The 17,598-nt window shown below is 48.0% G+C and overlaps 1 protein-coding gene across 1 annotated transcript in view; it reads right to left on the bottom strand.

Moving 5' to 3' along the window:
* The window catches only part of CHCHD3 (coiled-coil-helix-coiled-coil-helix domain containing 3), a 218,376-nt gene that overhangs the window by 138,434 nt on the left and 62,344 nt on the right, over window positions 1-17,598 (bottom strand). Inside the window, exon 4 of the mRNA XM_028745324.2 lies at window positions 6,628-6,772. Within this exon, the coding sequence (XP_028601157.2) occupies window positions 6,628-6,772 (145 nt within the window). The remainder of the gene's footprint in view (window positions 1-6,627; window positions 6,773-17,598) is intronic.

Below are 17,598 nucleotides of genomic sequence, written 5' to 3' on the forward strand. Positions count from 1 at the left end.
CGGACAAGCTACCCCCTCACAGACCCTATGATTGCTGGAACCGCTGCAGACACCGTCTGAACCGTGGGAGAGGGTGGCCCTGGACTTCGTCACGGATCTGCCCAGCTCGAGGGGAAAGACAGCAGTGCTAGTGGTGGTGGACATGTTTACTAAGATGGCACACTTCATTCCGTGTGCGAAGGTAGCCACGGCAGAGCAGACCGCCAAACTGTTCATAGACCACGTGTTCAAGGTCCACGGTCTGCCACGGTCTATTCTTTCCGACCGGGGGCGACAGTTCATCTCGAACTTCTGGCAGAAGCTGATGGGCATTCTGAACGTCAAAGTCAATTTGGCGTCGGCGAGACACCCGCAGACCAACGGACAAGCGGAGAGGGTCAACGCCGTCATGCAGCAGTACCTAAGATGCTACGCCAACCAGCAGCCCACGACATGGGTGGACTACCTGCCGCTCGCCGAGTTCGCTTACAACAATACGAAGCACGTGTCGACGGGGGTGACGCCGTTCTTCGCCAACAACGGGAGGCATCCCAGAACCTTCCCGGGTTTAGAGAGAGTGGGGGAGGGGGAGCCACAGGCAGCGGAAGCCTTAGCGTCAGAGTTGCAGGAAGTCCACGAACAGCTCAGGAGGCAGTTAGAACTAGCAAAGCACGCATACAAGGTGCAGGCCGACAGACACAGAAGAGTTGGGGAAGACATACAGGTGGGTGACTGGGTCTGGCTAGCAGCGCAAGCAGTGCCGACCAGATCATTAGCTAAGAAGAAGCTAGGACATAAGCAGCTAGGACCTTACCAAGTCCAGGCGCAGGTCAATCCAGTGGCCTTCCGGTTGGCTCTTCCGGAGGGTTCCAGAATGCATCCGGTGTTCCATAGATCGGTGCTCACGCCCTACAAAGCACCTCATAGGTTTCAGGAGCCAGACACCGCACCAGACCAGAGCAGTGAAGGGCCCAGAGTGAGGGGGCCGCCTAGGAAGGGACACATCAATGAGGTCACAGAGATTTTGGACTCCAGATGGGGGGAAGAGGGAGTAGAATATTTCCTAGCCAGAGAGGGTACCCCGGCCAGTGCCAACAGCTGGGTACCGGACTATGCCTTGGAGGAACCGCTGCTCAAAGAGGAGTTTCATGCCCTCTTCCCGCACAGGCCCATGCCAGCAGAGTATTTCGATGACTGGCTTTTCACACCCACTCTTTCAGCCAGCACATTCCTGGGGTTCGACTCGGACGAGGAACAGGCACCAGTCTCCAGCTCTCAGGTGGGTTCGCCACCGGGGTCTGCCTCAGACCACTCGTATTGGTGGGACGATCAACCAGAGGAGCAGTGGCGCAGGAAGTGGCTGAGGGGTCCTTGGATGGGACCACCCGAAGAGGGGGAGAGGGGCGAGACGGACATGGACGTGTTGGGGGACAACGTGGGGTTCGAGCATGAAGACAGAGAGATGGAAGCAGAGGAGAGCGACGTTGACGAGTACATGGGGGATGAACTGTATCCGGCAAGCACCCCCGCGACGACGGAGCACCCAGTACCCGCACCGGAAGGAGGGGAGGGGGGAAGGGGGGGCTTCGAGGGGGGGATGGATGTCAGGGGTTCAGGAGCAGAGGGACAGGAGAGGGAGGAAGTAGAGACCGAGGGAGAGGAATCTGAGGGAGAAGTCAGCGAGGGTAGCCATCCGAGGTCTCTAAGTCTCTCCAGTGAATCAGAGGATTCACAGAAAGGGGCCCCAGTGGTCAGAGCCAGGGGGTTGCCAGAGGGAACACCCCAGGAAGGAGGGGCCAGAGGGGACTCAGAGAGCAGCAGCTGGAAATCGGGACCAACTTTCCCACCGGAGAGCAGTAAGGGGGAGGAGTCCCAAACATCGGCAGCAGGCAGCCTTCCGTCAGCGGAAGGACATGAGTCAGGGTTAGCCACGCCTGCATCAGAGAGCGAGGTAACGGTCAAAAGGAAGGTCAGGGGCAGCGCGCGCGCGCCAAGTTCAAATGTACAGGAGGGGGGCGCAATGGGCAGTCCGGAGAGAGAGCCGGGTCCCAAAGCCCGCCGGAGAGAAGGGGAGGAGTCCGAAGGGTCCGCTTCCGAGGCATCCCGGAAAGAAGGCACCCAGGGGGGTAGTAGGACCCAGAGGAGGAAGGAGAAACGTAGAAGGTGGAGTAAGGCTAGAGTCTTAAGCTGGTGTACAGGGGGCGGAGACTCAGACGAGGCTTCGCTGGTCTAGGGTTTAGACGTAGAGACGCACGCTAGTGTTTGGAAATGGAAACTAAATGCCAATAAAGACTTCTGTACAGTTCTAATGGCTAGCGTTGGTCTTCTGTGAGCTGAGACCGGGAGGCAGTCTCTGACACACACGTTTATCTTTTTTAAAAAAAAAATCACGACAGCAAAAACATGGGGCCATTGGGTTTAAATTCTGTTCTGGGACTGGCCCTAATTTTTAAGTATAAACACTAATCTTTTGAACATTTTCACCACACAGCAAATAGTCATTATTGAACTTCCTAGTCTTGCCATTTTGGTTTTTCTGCTTGGATGGGCCTAGAATAACTAATTGCATTCAGTTTTAGGCTATGTAGCTTCCCTCGAATAATTTCAGAATCATATAAAAGAACTTGTTTTTCTATTAAAATGATGAATGGGCTAAATGAGGTATGTAATAAAATACTGCAGGCTGGTAAACAAACTAGTGTTCTCTTACGGAAAAAGCGCTTTACCTCGTTTAGCAAATTCTGCCCTGCAGTATTTTCTAGCCAAGCCATCCTGAAAACATAGTTAGGAGAGGAAGGATTATTTGGCCGGCAGCAAGTAAGGTCAAGTGTAATCTGCTTCAGAAGAAAATCAGAAACCTTCCTGCAGTCAAAGGTGAGCAAGTGGGGGAAAAACAATGGAGACAAATGGGGCTGTTAGTGAAAACCCAATCTGCGTAGTCTGAAGGAGATGGATCCAAGCAACATTGGGGGGGGGGAGGATTATCTGGTTTACCCAATATCATATGCATTGGGGGAACTTATCAAGCAGAGTGAAAAGGTGAAGAGAAACTGGCTGTTGATGTCAGCGCTCTCAGCTTTTGAATGAAACTGCTTTCATGGCAAAACTATAGAAAAATGGGGAGGGGGGCATCTTTTAGAACATCTATGTCCTTGCTCAGTAGACATGCTCAGAGCTAGAGCAGCCCCCATAAATGCTTGCCCAGCCCTTCCTTAAATACCTACCACCACCCTTCTAGGTCATTAGTTTCACTGCCATACTGCCAGGGGCGTCTTACCCATAGAAGCTAGTGGCGCAGGGCGCCAAGTTCTGGAGGGCACCAGGGAAGAGGCAGAGGCTGGACGCGGTGCCTCCCGGAATCAGCTCGCCACCCTCGCCCGCCTCCGCCATGCTGCGCCAAAGCAGCGCCGCACCTGGAGCCTCCGCCTGCCGTGGCCACCATGGCACGAAGCAGCCAACTGAGCCAGGAGCCACCGCGTCCAGCCTCCGCCTCTTCCCCGCCAGAGGAGCTGCCCTCCAGCTGCTGCCCGCCTCCTCCAGCCCCACAAAGCTGGGCGTGTCGCCGGCAGTGCCATCCTCCCTGAAACAGGTCGGCAACTCTGGGAAACGGGGGGGGGGGGGGCAGGAGGGATCTTTGCACCATGGTGCTGGATGTGCTTAAGACGGCCCTGCAAACTGCTATTACAGTGGTACCCTCTAGATACAAATGGGATCCGTTCCAGAGCCCCGTTTGCATCTAGAGATAAACGTAACTAGTGACGGCACATCTGCGCGCGCGCGCGTCGTTTTTCGCTGCTTCTGCGCATGCACGTGACATCATTTTGAGCGTCTGCGCATGCGCAAGCGGAGAAACCCAGAAGTTTCCACAGGTTGCCGCAGAGCGCAACTCGAACGCGCTCAACTCGAAGCATATTCAACCTGAGGTATGACTGTACTGTCATGAGGTTTCTTTTAATGTTCTTGAATGACCACACACTCTGGACACTCGCTCCTCTTGGCTGCTAAAAGCCAGCAGCGAGGATACAGCTAGCTGAGCCAGGGAGATGATTAATGCCTCCGTGGGAAACGGGGAGGTCCCTGCCCGTTTTGGCACAGAAACCGGTTGCGATTTCAACTAACTGCAATTCCTGGGCACTCTTCAAAAATATAGCTCCAGATACAGTACATTACAATAGCTGGTCCCTGAGGTTATCAAACATGGATAAATACGGCTCTTTATTATGCTGAGTTTGTAGTTGTCAAGATGAAAGGACTGCTTTGTTTTAATTAACAGAGACAATGAATCAGGAGCTTGAGCCCAGGATAAAATGCAAAAGAGGGTACACAAATGTTTCAACACTATGGACCATTCTTCCAAACAATTGTCAGCTCCAAGTGCACAGAACTACATTTCTTTGGCTCTTCAATAGGAAATGAGACTTTAATGTTGCTGGCAACCCAAACAGACCTGCTTTCCAAATTGCAAGGTTTTAAATGACAGCTCATTTCAGTCCAAGCAGTAAAGCAAATATGTTAGCAGCAAATGCCAGGTCGTTATAAGGAGAGGGAAATATAACTGCCTTTGGGCACCATAAATAAAACTATAGATTTATTTATTTTTTTAACTCCGTGTTCTCCACAGCTCACCTTGACACTCATTACGGCTCCACTGATGGGATGTCAATAAGATATTTGTGGCGTTGTCACCACATTGAAAATTATTCCAAGATGAATGAATTCAGCTGGTCCCCAAGCAGTTTTTTGCAACACAGAACACTTCATGTGGAGTTCTGGATGCAGAATTGTTGTAGACTTAAAAGGGTGGTCACTAAAATGACCTGTGGAGTCTTCTGAAGCAAAATAATGCTCCTGTGAACACCTCATTGCCATTAAAGGTCTGCTTCAAGCAACTCAGTTTACTTGCAGCGCTTCATCCAATTTCCAATGCCTCCTTATGAGCAGCTTTAAAAGGCTGAAAGTTTGCCTTCTATTTCATAAGCTCAGGTCCATGGAAGATTATTATTGTTGGTTTTTAATACATAAAAGAACTTGAAGGCCAAAGTAAAGAGCCTTGCGTGCGTATATTTTCCCCCCCTTGATGAATTACCGTATTTTTTGCGCTGTAGGATGCACTTTTTCCCCTCCCAAAATTAAAGGGAAATGTGTGTGCGTCCTATGGAGCGAATGCAGGCTCCTTGGCTTCAGCGATAGCAACGCGAAGCTTCCAAAGCGCAGAGGGAGCGCTCCCTCCGCGCTCCAGAGGCTACGCGTTGCTTTCGCTGAAGCCTGGAGAACGAGAGGGGTCGGTGAGCACTGACACCTCTCGTTCTCCAGGCTTCAGGGATAGCCGCCTGAAGCCTTCGGAGCACAGCGAGAACTCGCGCTGCGCTCCAAAGGCTTCGCAACCTTGCCGCCGCTCCCAGCCCCGATCCTCCCCCGCCCCAGGCTAAAAACGAAGCCAAGACAGCGAATGGGATCCATCCCGCTCGCTGTCTTGGCTTCTGCCAAAGCTGTGCGCAGCCTCTCCCGGCTGGAGAGGTTGTGCACGGCTAAAGAGGCCGTGTCTTGGCTTCTTTGCTCTTTGGAGCGGGGGGAGGATAAGATTTTTTTCTTGACCCCCCCTAAAAACTAGGTGCGCCTTATGGTCCGGTGCGCCTTATGGAGCGAAAAGTACGGTATATTCTGACATTGAAAAATCTGCAGCACAAGAGGAACACAAGGGGGGGGAGGTATATTTTTAAAGCTTAGATTGGGGTGAGGAAAACAAGCCAAGGCTTCCTGCACAAGGAGACCACTGGGACATCTTTTAGCCACACAGTGGCATAGTTCCTGAGGTTAATTTAAGGAAGGTCACAGGTGGGAAGTTTGTGATCCTCTTCACTTTCCTGAAGCCAACCTCAGCTCCCTGAAACCCCCTCTGGAACAGGGGTCAGCAAATTTTTTCAGCAGGGGGTTGGTCCACTCTCCCTTAGACCTTGGGGGGGTGGCTGGACTATATTTGGGGGGGATGGACGAATTCCTATGCCCCACAAATAACCCTGTGATGCATTTTAAATAAAAGCACACATTCTACTCATGTAAAAAAACACTGATTCCCGGACAGACTGCGGGCCAGATTTAGAAGGCGATTGGGCCATATCCGGCCCCCGGTCCTTAGTTTGCCTGCCCATGCTCTGCATCAGAAGAAGCCACCAGAACATGGTGGGGTGGGGTGCAGAGGCGAGGAAAGGCTAGAAATAGATCCTTTCATGAACTTCCTTCCATTATTTATCATAGGATCAAAGCCATTAAAGCAGAAGCAAAGATCTTGAAAAGCACATTTAATCTGAAACGATTCCATTTGTTCAGTGGAACAAGCCTTTCAAAATTTTGATTTTTTATTTTTTTTAGTCCTTTTAGAAAATAGTTCCATGGAGAATCTTACCAACCACATCAGCTGCAGGGATGCAAAGAGGAAGCACCTAATGCCAGCATCTTCACGAGAGCACTCAGCTACTGTAAGCATGACACCCTCTCCAATTATCTCATCATCATATACCAAAATACTGTTTCCCTGTCACTACCTATCACTCAGCACCTAGATGGATTCCAGCCTCCCTTGAACTGGTTCTTCTGCAGCACCTTCTCACTGCTTGATAATTGGGGGGAAGATGACGACTTTACACTTACCAAGAGCTGTGCCTTGAGGCGCTCATCTTCGGTCGCAGCTCTCTCTCTAAGGATGGCTCTGGACAAGTGCTCGTTTGAGGCCGCCCGCTCTCGCTCAAGAACTTTGCTGATTTCATCTCGGACATGCATTTGATTCTGCTTCAGTCTACAAGAGAGTAAAGAAAGAAAGGCACGGAACTGAACTGTGTGCTCAAAACTTAACACCTGGTTGGGTCAAAGCAACACGACGCACATTTCTTGGACCTGTTCCACAGATATCCTGCAGATATCCCATTTCTACTATCATTTCATGTCAACAGAAGCAGTGCAGTGAGGCACGAGGAAGCATTTCCCACATTTTGTGCCCATTGAGAATACCACAAGGTATCCAACAGCTCTGGCAGGGAGACATAATTACTGGTTTTTAAAAAGCACAAGGAGCATATAAACGTGAATGCCAAATTTTTACAACATGCATAAAGCTTGAAGTATCGCAACCAACATGGTTTCAACTTATCAGTGCTACACCCAGATATAAAATCATTATGACTGTAAAAATCCCATTTCCCGGAAAGATTAAATACATTATTAATATCTCTTCATCTGCACCCGGGCAGAGAGTTATCCTTATTCCAAGCCATTCTTGTTTAAAGTAAAGTTGTTTATCCTTCACCGCCTATTTGTTGCCACTAAAAGGACTTAATAATAATAATAACAACAGCAACAATAATATTCTTTTATTTATATCCCGTCCTCCCCAGTTAGAGCTGGGCTCAGAGCGGCTAACAACAATAAAATAATACAGCATTCTAAAATCAGTTCAAATCAAATTAATGGCAACCACTGGGCTAGAGTTCTGTGAGGATTACCAAAGGAGGGGGTCAGGTTGTGCCTTGGCCAAAGGCCTGGTGGAACAGCTCTGTCTTGCAAGCCCTGCGGAAAGATGTCAAATCCCGCAGGGCCCTAGTCTCTTGTGACAGAGCGTTCCACCAGATCGGGGCCACGGCCGAAAAAGCACTGGCTCTGGTTGAGGCCAGACTAACCTCCCTGTGGCCCAGGACCTCCAAGATGTTTTTGTCTAAAGATCGTAAGGTCCTCCGTGGGACATACCAGGAGAGGCGGTCCCGTAGGTACGAGGGTCCTAAGCCGTATAGGGCTTTAAAGGTTAAAACCAGCACCTTAAACCTGATCCTGTACTCCACCGGGACCCTGTGCAGCTGGTATAGCACTGGGTGAATGTGATCCCGCGGCGAGGACTGCGTAAGGAGCCTCACTGTGGCATTCTGCACCCGCTGGAGTTTCTGGGTCAGTCTCAAGGGCAGCCCCACGTAAAGTTGTTAACTGTTCGCCATCAGGAGCTTGCCCAGAGAGGGAGGACTGAACATGGGTGAAGGTATCCACCCAAAGAGCCATACTGTAGACTAGAGAAGCAGAACAGGTAAGAGATTATGAGAACTGGAGTGGAAGAAAAAACTAAGATGACCCAACAGCTTGGGTCAATGGATCCCTGAATCACAAGCAGGAGGTCACTAGCAACATATCAAGAGCCTGTCAGAAGCAGAAATTTTAGAGGACCCCAGCCCAGTAACAGCTCATGGGGTGGGGTGGGGGTGCTGCCTTCAACACCTGTGTTGGTTCACCTATATCAGCTGAACAAATAATGGGGGGAATGGAATGTGGGGTGTAAATTGGCTTTATGTTCGTCAAATATATTTCACATCAAATTCTGAAGTTAAAGTGCATGCCACAAGACCTTTAAGATCCTTCAGAAATTTGATTTTACATACAAATGAATATATTTTTTAAAAAAACCTTTTCTCTATACTTATCAAATAATTTATAAGCTAACAATTGGAGGATGCAACTCTGAGAAAACAGCAATAGGAATAGGATCTAGGGATAGAGATTGTGGGTGTGGGTTGGAATAATTTGTGGGTTTAAAAACCACTAAAATCAGTATCAACTCGGATATGAGAAAATACGTTAAAATTACAACACCAATGGCATTTGACACCCTTATGGTGTAGCTATATTAATAAAACTATGCTGGAAGGTTCCGTTGCTTCCAGGATGGGCTAAAATGTTTCTTCTTTTCCTGCTCAAGTTCTCACTGGGCTCGAAATACCCAAGCTCTTCTGCGAGTGACACCGGCTTGTGACACCACCCTAGAGACTGGTGAGGATTTTAAGCCTGTATTTTGCATTACGCTTTGGGATCTTGACCGTGTTGGCAGTGTTCTTTGGACCGTGCGATGCAAGAAGAAAACTTGATCCGAGTCTGTCTGTCTGTCGTGGGGAATTCGACGTTCCGAGCGGGCAACCTCTAAAGCCGCCAAAGCTAATGAAATCATTAACGAAATACCTGCCGTTCTAACGCTGCACATTTTTATATGGAGACTAAAATATGTATTAAATAATGTAGCTAATAAAATACACCTGCTTCATGTGTGTTCTCATGCTGAGCACAAAGTCAACATCTGAAAGTTTGCCGCTGGTGACAGAATATCAAATACGGCTCTTCAAACGGGCTTTGGAAATTGCAGCAGAGATGAGGTTTCGGAGTTCTTGCCACTTTTGTGCATTACCGAGGGAGCTTCTGAGAACAAATCATCATGTCTAGGGTCACTTTGTGAAAGGTACACACACACACACACTCCATTACAGAGCTTTATATTCTTCCCCAAGGAAATGGTTAGAGGTTGGGGGTGGTGAAAGCAGACAATAAAGATTTGAATTGCCTTTGTGCTCCAGATACAACCCTCTGGAATGTGAACCAAATGGGAGTTTTTATCAAGTTTATTAAGCAACGTCTTCAATTACTCGAGCAGAAAGCTAGATTATGCAGACATGGACCAAATTCCATCAAGTGATTTCCCAAGATCCTCCAAATTATTCCAAATCGAATCTATCGCACAATCAATGATGCGGAAAACAGGAAGGCCAAATCAAAATACACAAATCTGAGTTTAGGGAGGCCAAATGTAATCCCAAACAGAGGAGTTTAAAAGAAACAGCTCTTCTTCAGTGCTTTATGAGTGTTAAATTTGGTGCAGTAACTAATTTGTGATCATCATTTGGTGTAAGTTCTACAACTAAGGGCTAAACTGATGGAAATTTTGACACACACGGGAGAACTCCAAAGTGTCATAATATTTGCAGGGTGTTATGACAGGCTTGGTTGTCTACAAGGAGAGGGTGCAGTAACCATCTGTAGCCACCCTCAGGTCTCTTATGGCAGAATGCCTGTTAGGAAACTGAAATCTCGCAGCTCCTGTTTGGGGTTCACAGAGAACACCCTTAGTCTTTCTCATCCTCCTGAAACTTTTCCCCGCTTAACCATTTAGTGCTGAAATTCTCAGAATTAGGGCCAGTTGTCAGGTGCTTAGCTGTTTTCATGTAAAGAACTCTGAAGCATTCATTAAGATATACCACTTTTTAAAAAAACACCTCTTTTTCAGCATAAACTTCAATTACTATTTTCCCACGAAGGTCTCATGGCATTATTATTGCGGGGGGGGGGGCACTACAGTTAAGGACAACCAAGTTTGCTTTTTCAATTGCAAATGTTCCCACAAGGCATGAAAAGAAACCAAGAAATATCACCAGGAACAGCCTAGATGACGGCAAACATCTCAGCCTCTTTTGGGGGGGCCCAAGTAATTTCTTGTTCTGCATTCTTGCAATGTCATTGTTCTCATTCCTCGCTTCATAATACCATTTAACAATCATTAGAATTAACTCTGTTAAAGAGCCAAAATACATGGGATAGTATCCAGAGTGGAGCAAAGTGAAATTCTTCCAACTGAATACTCCCATGGATGGAAGACAGAAAACAATTTCTGCCAATTCCCCATCACCTTAAAATCCCCCCCCCCCAAAAAAAACAACCCTCCAACCTGTACTGGAAGGTTGGTGAACCCTCCAGAATAGTATGGGAGGTGGAATTATGGGCTGCAGGAGGGATGGAGAATCAGCAAAAGCCGCCTTTCCTTCCCACCGCAGAAGCATCCAGCTCATGGACAGGGAATCTTCCACTGGGTCCAACTCACTTCCCAAAACAAAAAGGAGTCCTTCTGTTTATGGAACAGCTGGTCTGGATCCAACCCAAGGTTGGATTTTAACCTCCTCAGCTAAACCCTGTCCAGTGACATGGAGAGGTAAAGGAAAAGTTCCAAAGCAACTACTCTATTCCAAACTTAAAAATGGAAAGTGTAATGCTGGTGGTCAACAAAAGAGGTTTAAAAACTGTCTCAAGGCAAATCTTAAAAAATGTAGTATAAACATCAACAATCGGGAAACCCTTGCCTGTGAGCACTCCAATTGGAGAACAGCCTTTACCAATGGTGTCATGTACTTTGAAGACACTCAAACTCAGGACGCAAGGGAGAAACGTGCTAAGAGGAAGGTACGCTTGGCAAACCCTCACCGGGATCAGCTCCCACCCAGAAAACTATGTCTTCCCTGTCGAAGGACATGTGGATCCAGAATTGACCTCCACAGTCACTTGTGGAGTCACTGTTAAGACCATGGAAGACAATCTTACTCAGCTACGAGTGAACACCAAGGAAGAAGAAGATACATGGAGACCTAAGTGGCAGCTGCTTGTTACCTTTAAAGCAGAGGCTGAATAGGTGGAAGACAGCTTGACCATGACTTCACTTGATCACATGTAATGCTTAACCACAGTTCATGCAAACCATATTCATTAAAGCCATGCCTTTCTCCCTCAATACGAGCCATGCAGATCTAATTCAAATCAATACAAAAAGAAGAATCAATAAAATAAATAAAAATAAAAATGCAAAAGAGCAGATGAGATAAGCATGCTGTTATGGACTGGCTGGATGCAGAAGAGTGGTGGGAAGCACCGGCTGGGAAACCCCCCCAAGGGAACCCCCAGGGGATGGAGGCACAGAGCCAGGGGATTGGTGGTGGGACGACGATGCATGGTCAGAGGGAGAAGAGGGGACAGACTGGGAGACGGTGGTGTTGGAAACTGAAGAGGCAACAGGGCTTAGTGAGCAGGAAGAGTGTGTGGCAGAGAGCAGTCCAGAACCAGAGGCAGAAGCGGAGGCTGGTGAGGAAGGGGGCAAAGAGGCAGAGTGGAGGCAGGCTGCTGAAGAAGCCAAGGAGTCTCCCCTTCCTGTTGTGGCCAGCTCCCCTTCTCTTGGTCTCCCAGAACACAAAGAAGAACAAAGAGAGAGAGGATGAAGGATCCTCAGGCTGCTGGGGTAGGAACTGAGGGAGGAGCCTTAGAAAACGATAGGAAGGTGGGGACAATCAGTTCTCAGAACTGCACTGGGACAAGATCGCTGAGCCTGAGCTGTTTTGTTTCTTTGAAGAAAGAGTTAACTTCACTGACACCTTGTGAGTTATTGTTGACTTGCTCCCGACTCCCACCTTGCCACCTGCTAATAATGAAGGAGCAGGTTAAAGTCAGAACTAAAGGACTACAAAGATCTGACAGGCCAGACATCTACCAGGAAAATGGTATTTAGTCAAGAACAAAATGTCAGCAGTAAAGCGCCAAATAAATATCCTGAGGTAAGATAAAGGTAAAGGGACCCCTGAACATTAGGTCCAGTCATGGCCGACTGGGGTTGTGGCGCGCATCTCGTTTTACTAGCCGAGGGAGCCGGCATACAGCTTCCGGGTCATGTGGCCAGCATGACTAAGCCGCTTCTGGCGAACCAGAGCAGTGCACGGAAATGCCGTTTACCTTCCCGCCGGAGCAGTACCTATTTATCTACTTGCTCTTTGACGTGCTTTCGAACTGCTAGGTTGGCAGGAGCTGGGAACAAGCAATGGGAGCTCACCCCGTCGCGGGGATTCGAACCGCCGACTTTCTGATTGGCAAGTCTTAGGCTCTGTGATTTAACCCACAGCGCCACCCGCGTCTCTATCCTGAGGTAGGGGATTCCAAAGGTAGGGCATTGCAAAATGGTTGGGTGCTAGCACAATCCCGGTTGACTGCCATGCCTCAACCATGGTTGGCTGAGGTATTCTGATGAAGCACTTAATCACACTGAAGTCAAGCAGCCCATGGTTGGACATTATGTCTGCAAAGGACCATTATATAAACAGGCATAAAAGGCACAATTATCCAGATGAAATGAAAGGAGACAAGAAACGGGGACATGGGCCTTTCAACGTCATACAATATAGGAAGTTAAAAGCCCAGGCTTTTTAATGTTAAAATGGGGACAAGGATATGAGAAAGCCATCTTAGTAAATAAGACTCAGTCCGGAACTCATGACAGGCTCTTCATAATAAGGAAGCCTTTTTTATCTTGGAGTTTTCTCAGAACAAAAACTATTTCAAGTGAACTTTTGTGCCTTTTCTGACATCAGACATCACCACTGCAACGAAGCCAGCCAAGTATTATTGACCAAAGTTTATGCACAAATATCCCAAACTCATTTTAGATTCACCACCGTTTCAGTGCAAAGAAGGGCCGTTCTGAATGCAACCTGACTTATTTGCATTATGTAATTGCCTGGCTTGAAGGAGCTTAATGAAACAAACACAAGTCAGCGCTGTCCTAAGATCTCAAACACTTGCGTGCATCAACTTATAGTAGTTTTCTCTCCCAGCACATTTGATTGGCATTCAGTATGCACCACAACTGAAAGAAAACACACACCAGCTAAATCTCCAACAATGAACACTACTAACTACCTTAATGTTAAAAGAAAACCTGAGACCTAAAATTTATATGCAAGCACACAGATGCACACCATGGCCTATCGTTTGAGTTTAATGACTTCAAGAACTATTCAAATATACAAAAAAAGTATCAAAATGATTTTCTCTGCACTGCAATCGAGTCGAGCAGCTCCTGCAGTTCAATATGAAACACCAAATCAAAGGGAAATTACGGAAGATGGGAAATGACATATTTTATTGGTGGCCATGCACCAACAAATGTACCAGGAAAGTATCACGCTTGAAAATTTGCAACATATATACTGATCCAGCTTGTTCAACACAGACAACCTGATTTAATAAATTAATGGGACCTAGCCATCATAAACATAGAATACCGCATTCAACCACCAAAAGTCTTATGCTACAATATAATATCACAGAATCATAATGCTGGAATGGACTACAAGGGCCATCTAGTTCAACCCCCTGCAATGCAGGAATATTTTTGCCCAACACAGGGCTCGAACCTACAACACTGAGAGTCTCATGTTCTACCAACTGAGCTATCCTAGCTAGCAGGACCAGTGGACAGGGGGATGATGGGAATTGCAGTCCAAAAACAGCTGGAGACCCAAGTTAGAATCATAGAATCATAGAGTTGGAATAGACCACAAGGGCCATCGAGTCCAACCCCCTGCCAAGCAGGAAACACCATCAGAGCACTCCTGACATATGGTTGTCAAGCCTCTGCTTAAAGACCTCCAAAGAAGGAGACTCCACCACACTCCTTGGCAGCAAATTCCACTGTCAAACAGCTCTTACTGTCAGGAAGTTCTTCCTAATGTTTAGGTGGAATCTTCTTTCTTGTAGTTTGGATCCATTGCTCCGTGTCCGCTTCTCTGGAGCAGCAGAAAACAACCTTTCTCCCTCCTCTATATGACATCCTTTTATATATTTGAACATGGCTATCATATCACCCCTTAACCTACTCTTCTCCAGGCTAAACATGCCCAGCTCCCTTAGCCGTTCCTCATAAGGCATCGTTTCCAGGCCTTTGACCATTTTGGTTGCCCTCCTCTGGAAATAAGGTTGCCCTCCTCTGGAAATAAGGCATCGTTTCCAGGCCTTTGACCATTTTGGTTGCCTTTCCTCGTTGGGAAACCCTGGACAGTAGATCACTGAATCTTGTTGAAGCCAGCCCCACAGTTTAACTATGTGTTGTTCTTGTATTCGATAGATGGGAACCTGCTCTTATCTACTTTCTCCTCACATGCATAATGTCATACTCCTCTGTCACGTCCCCTCTCCCTTACTCACCTTTTTCTACACTCAACACCCACCCACCCCAAAAATTAGCCACTTAGCCCCTTGGTTATTTTCATTGCCATTCTAGCTGTTCTACAGATTGGAAGGGAAGACTGGCAACTACAGTCATACCTCAGGGTGAAGTAGCTTCGGGTTGAACGTTTTCGGGTTGCGCTTACTTCTAGGTCGTGTTACTTCCGGGTTTCGCCGCTTGCGCATGCTCAAAATGACGTCATGTGCATGCACAGAAGCGGCGAATCACGACCCACGCACGCGCAGACGCGGGTTGCGTTCTGCTTTGGATGCGAACGGGGCTCCAGAACGGATCCCGTTCACATCCAGAGGTACCACTGTATGGGATGCAGGATCCTGGAACACATGAGCCACTGATCTGATCCACCGCGGCTCTTATTATATTGCATTTGTTGTCATCATGACATTCATGGAGGAATTTAGGGGGTTGAACTTGGCTAGATATAGAGCCTCGCCTAGATTTCAACAAAATGTTTCTCCCATACCAAACAATCATGCAAAAGGTCATGGACACAGTACCAATAAATAAACTTCCAGTGTGGGACAAGAGAATGAGAATCCCAGAGCAATCAGCTGATTATAAAAGCACATCACCTTGACCCTTGGCATCTGCGCCAGATTAACGCGGGCAAAGGCTGTGCTGTGTCCTGAAATCAATCTGAGTGTGTTCTTGCGGGAGGGCAACAAAAACCTGGAGCACAAGGTTCTTTGCACCAGCGAAAAGAGTGACTTCTTCAAGGATGGCGTTGAAACATTGAGGCCTTTGAACATATAGCAAAGGAAGCCGGTCAGCTTTGCTCTTGAGCAAATAAATAATGAAGACGGAATCAATGGGCAACGTCGGACACTGCTATGTAGGAGGGATATCTGTAGGCATTTGTATAGACTATGCACATTGCATAGTAACTGTTGTGGGTCTTTTCTAAGAAAGCTAGGAGAAAGGAAAAGAGTCAAAGGGGCTGCTTTACACCCTACTTTTTTTACTCAGCTATACTTAAAAAGGTAAAGGGACCCCTGACCATTAGGTCCAGTCGTGGCTGACTCTGGGGTTGCGGCGCTCATCTCGCTTTATTGGCCGAGGGAGCCGGCGTACAGCTTCCGGGTCATGTGGCCAGCATGACTAAGCCGCTTCTGGCAAACCAGAGCAGCGCACGGAAATGCGATTTACCTTCCCGCCGGAGCAGTACCTATTTACAGTGGTGCCCCGCAAGACGAATGCCTTGCAAGACGAAAAACTCGCTAGACGAAAGGGTTTTCCGTTTTTTGAGTCGTTCCGCAAGACGAATTTCCCTATGGGCTTGCTTCGCAAGACGAAACGTCTTGCGAGTTCTTGCGAGTTTGTTTCCTTTTTCTTAAAGCCGCTAAGCCGTTAATAGCCGCTAAGCCGCTAAGCTGTTAATAGCCGCTAAGCCGCTAATAGCTGTGCTTCTGAAGACGAAGAGACTCGCAGAACGGATTAATTTCGTCTTGCGAGGCACCACTGTATCTACTTGCACTTTGACGTGTTTTCGAGCTGCTAGGTTGGCAGGAGCAGGGACCAAGCAACAGGAGCTCACCCCGTCACGGGGATTCGAACCGCCGACCTTCTGATTGGCAGGCCCAAGGCTCTGTGGTTTAACCCACAGTGCCACCCGCATCCCTTCAGCTATACTTACCCGAATACCAAAATATTAGTTTCGTAACTTATTTAAATGATCACTTTAAAACAACAACAACAATGCAGGACAAAACATGTACTTTGGCCAATAAGCTACAAACATAATGAAGATACAAAATACCATCAAAACAAGCAACAGCAAAGAGCATAACTAAATCAGTAATGCGTGACTTCGATAACCACAGTTTAAGCATCTGTTTTAAAACCACAACTTCACTGCTCACCGAGCAGCAAGGAAATGCAGTGGTACCTCTAGTTACGAACTTAATTCGTTCCGGAGGTCCGTTCTTAACCTGAGACTGTTCTTAACTAGAGGCATGCTTTCACTAATGGGGCCTCTTGCTGCCGCTGCGCCGTCGGCACACGATTTCCGTTCTCATCCTGCGGCAAAGTTCTCAACTCGAGGTAACTCTTCCAGGTTAGCGGAGTTTGTAACCTGAAGCATTTGTAACCTGAGGCGTTTGTAACTCGAGGTACCACTTTAAGTGGTTAGGCAGCCCTCTCTTGGGGAAGGTGTTCAGCGACGGAGGCTTTGATATGGCGCAGGCTTGGACCGCCACAGTACAGTCCCCGATTCATCGCCTGTTTGGCAGTGGAGGGGGTGACTGCACAGTGCTGGGGTAGGCAAGGGGGTGGTGGCTCTCTGCTAGCAGCTGCCATGGACCCCCCCTTTCATTCTTTCTTGAAAAATGGTATTGTTCACACCTCTCCATCCTCTCGTTTCCTCCCTTCGCTGTCTCCCCCTGCCATGCTCATTCTCTCTCTCGCTCTCTCTCTCCTTTCTCCTCTGTAAACATTTTTTAAATTAAAAGGGGTCCTTAAAAAGGTTGGGAACCACTGTTCTAAATCATCAATCTTCAGCTGGCGTATCAGGGACCCTCTACTGGGTCACGGCCTAATGTAAAGTGGGTATCGCACTACCACCACGCAAACATTGTCGGCATCTGTCTGTCTCGAGAGACAATTGAGTGTGCCTCTAGGGCAAGGGTCAGCAAACTTTTTCAGCAGGGGGCCAGTCCACTGTCCCTCAGACCTTGTGGGGGCCGGACTATATATATTTTGGGGGGGGGGGGTGTTGAACAAATTCCTATGCCCCACAAATAACCCAGAGATGCATTTTAAATAAAAGGGCACATTCTACTCATGTAAAAACTCGCTAGTTCCCGGACCGTCTGGGGGCCGGATTTAAAAGGTGTTTGGGCCAGATCTGGCCCCCAGGACTTAGTTTGCCCACCCATGCTCTAGGACAGGGGTCTGCAACCCGCGGCTCCGGAGCCACATGTGGCTCTTTTACACCTTTGCCGCGGCTCTGGGGCGGATACTAGCGAGGGGAGGAGGCGCATTGTGCG

Source organism: Podarcis muralis, chromosome 10 (assembly GCF_964188315.1).
Source record: "Podarcis muralis chromosome 10, rPodMur119.hap1.1, whole genome shotgun sequence".
Taxonomy (NCBI): domain Eukaryota; kingdom Metazoa; phylum Chordata; class Lepidosauria; order Squamata; family Lacertidae; genus Podarcis; species Podarcis muralis.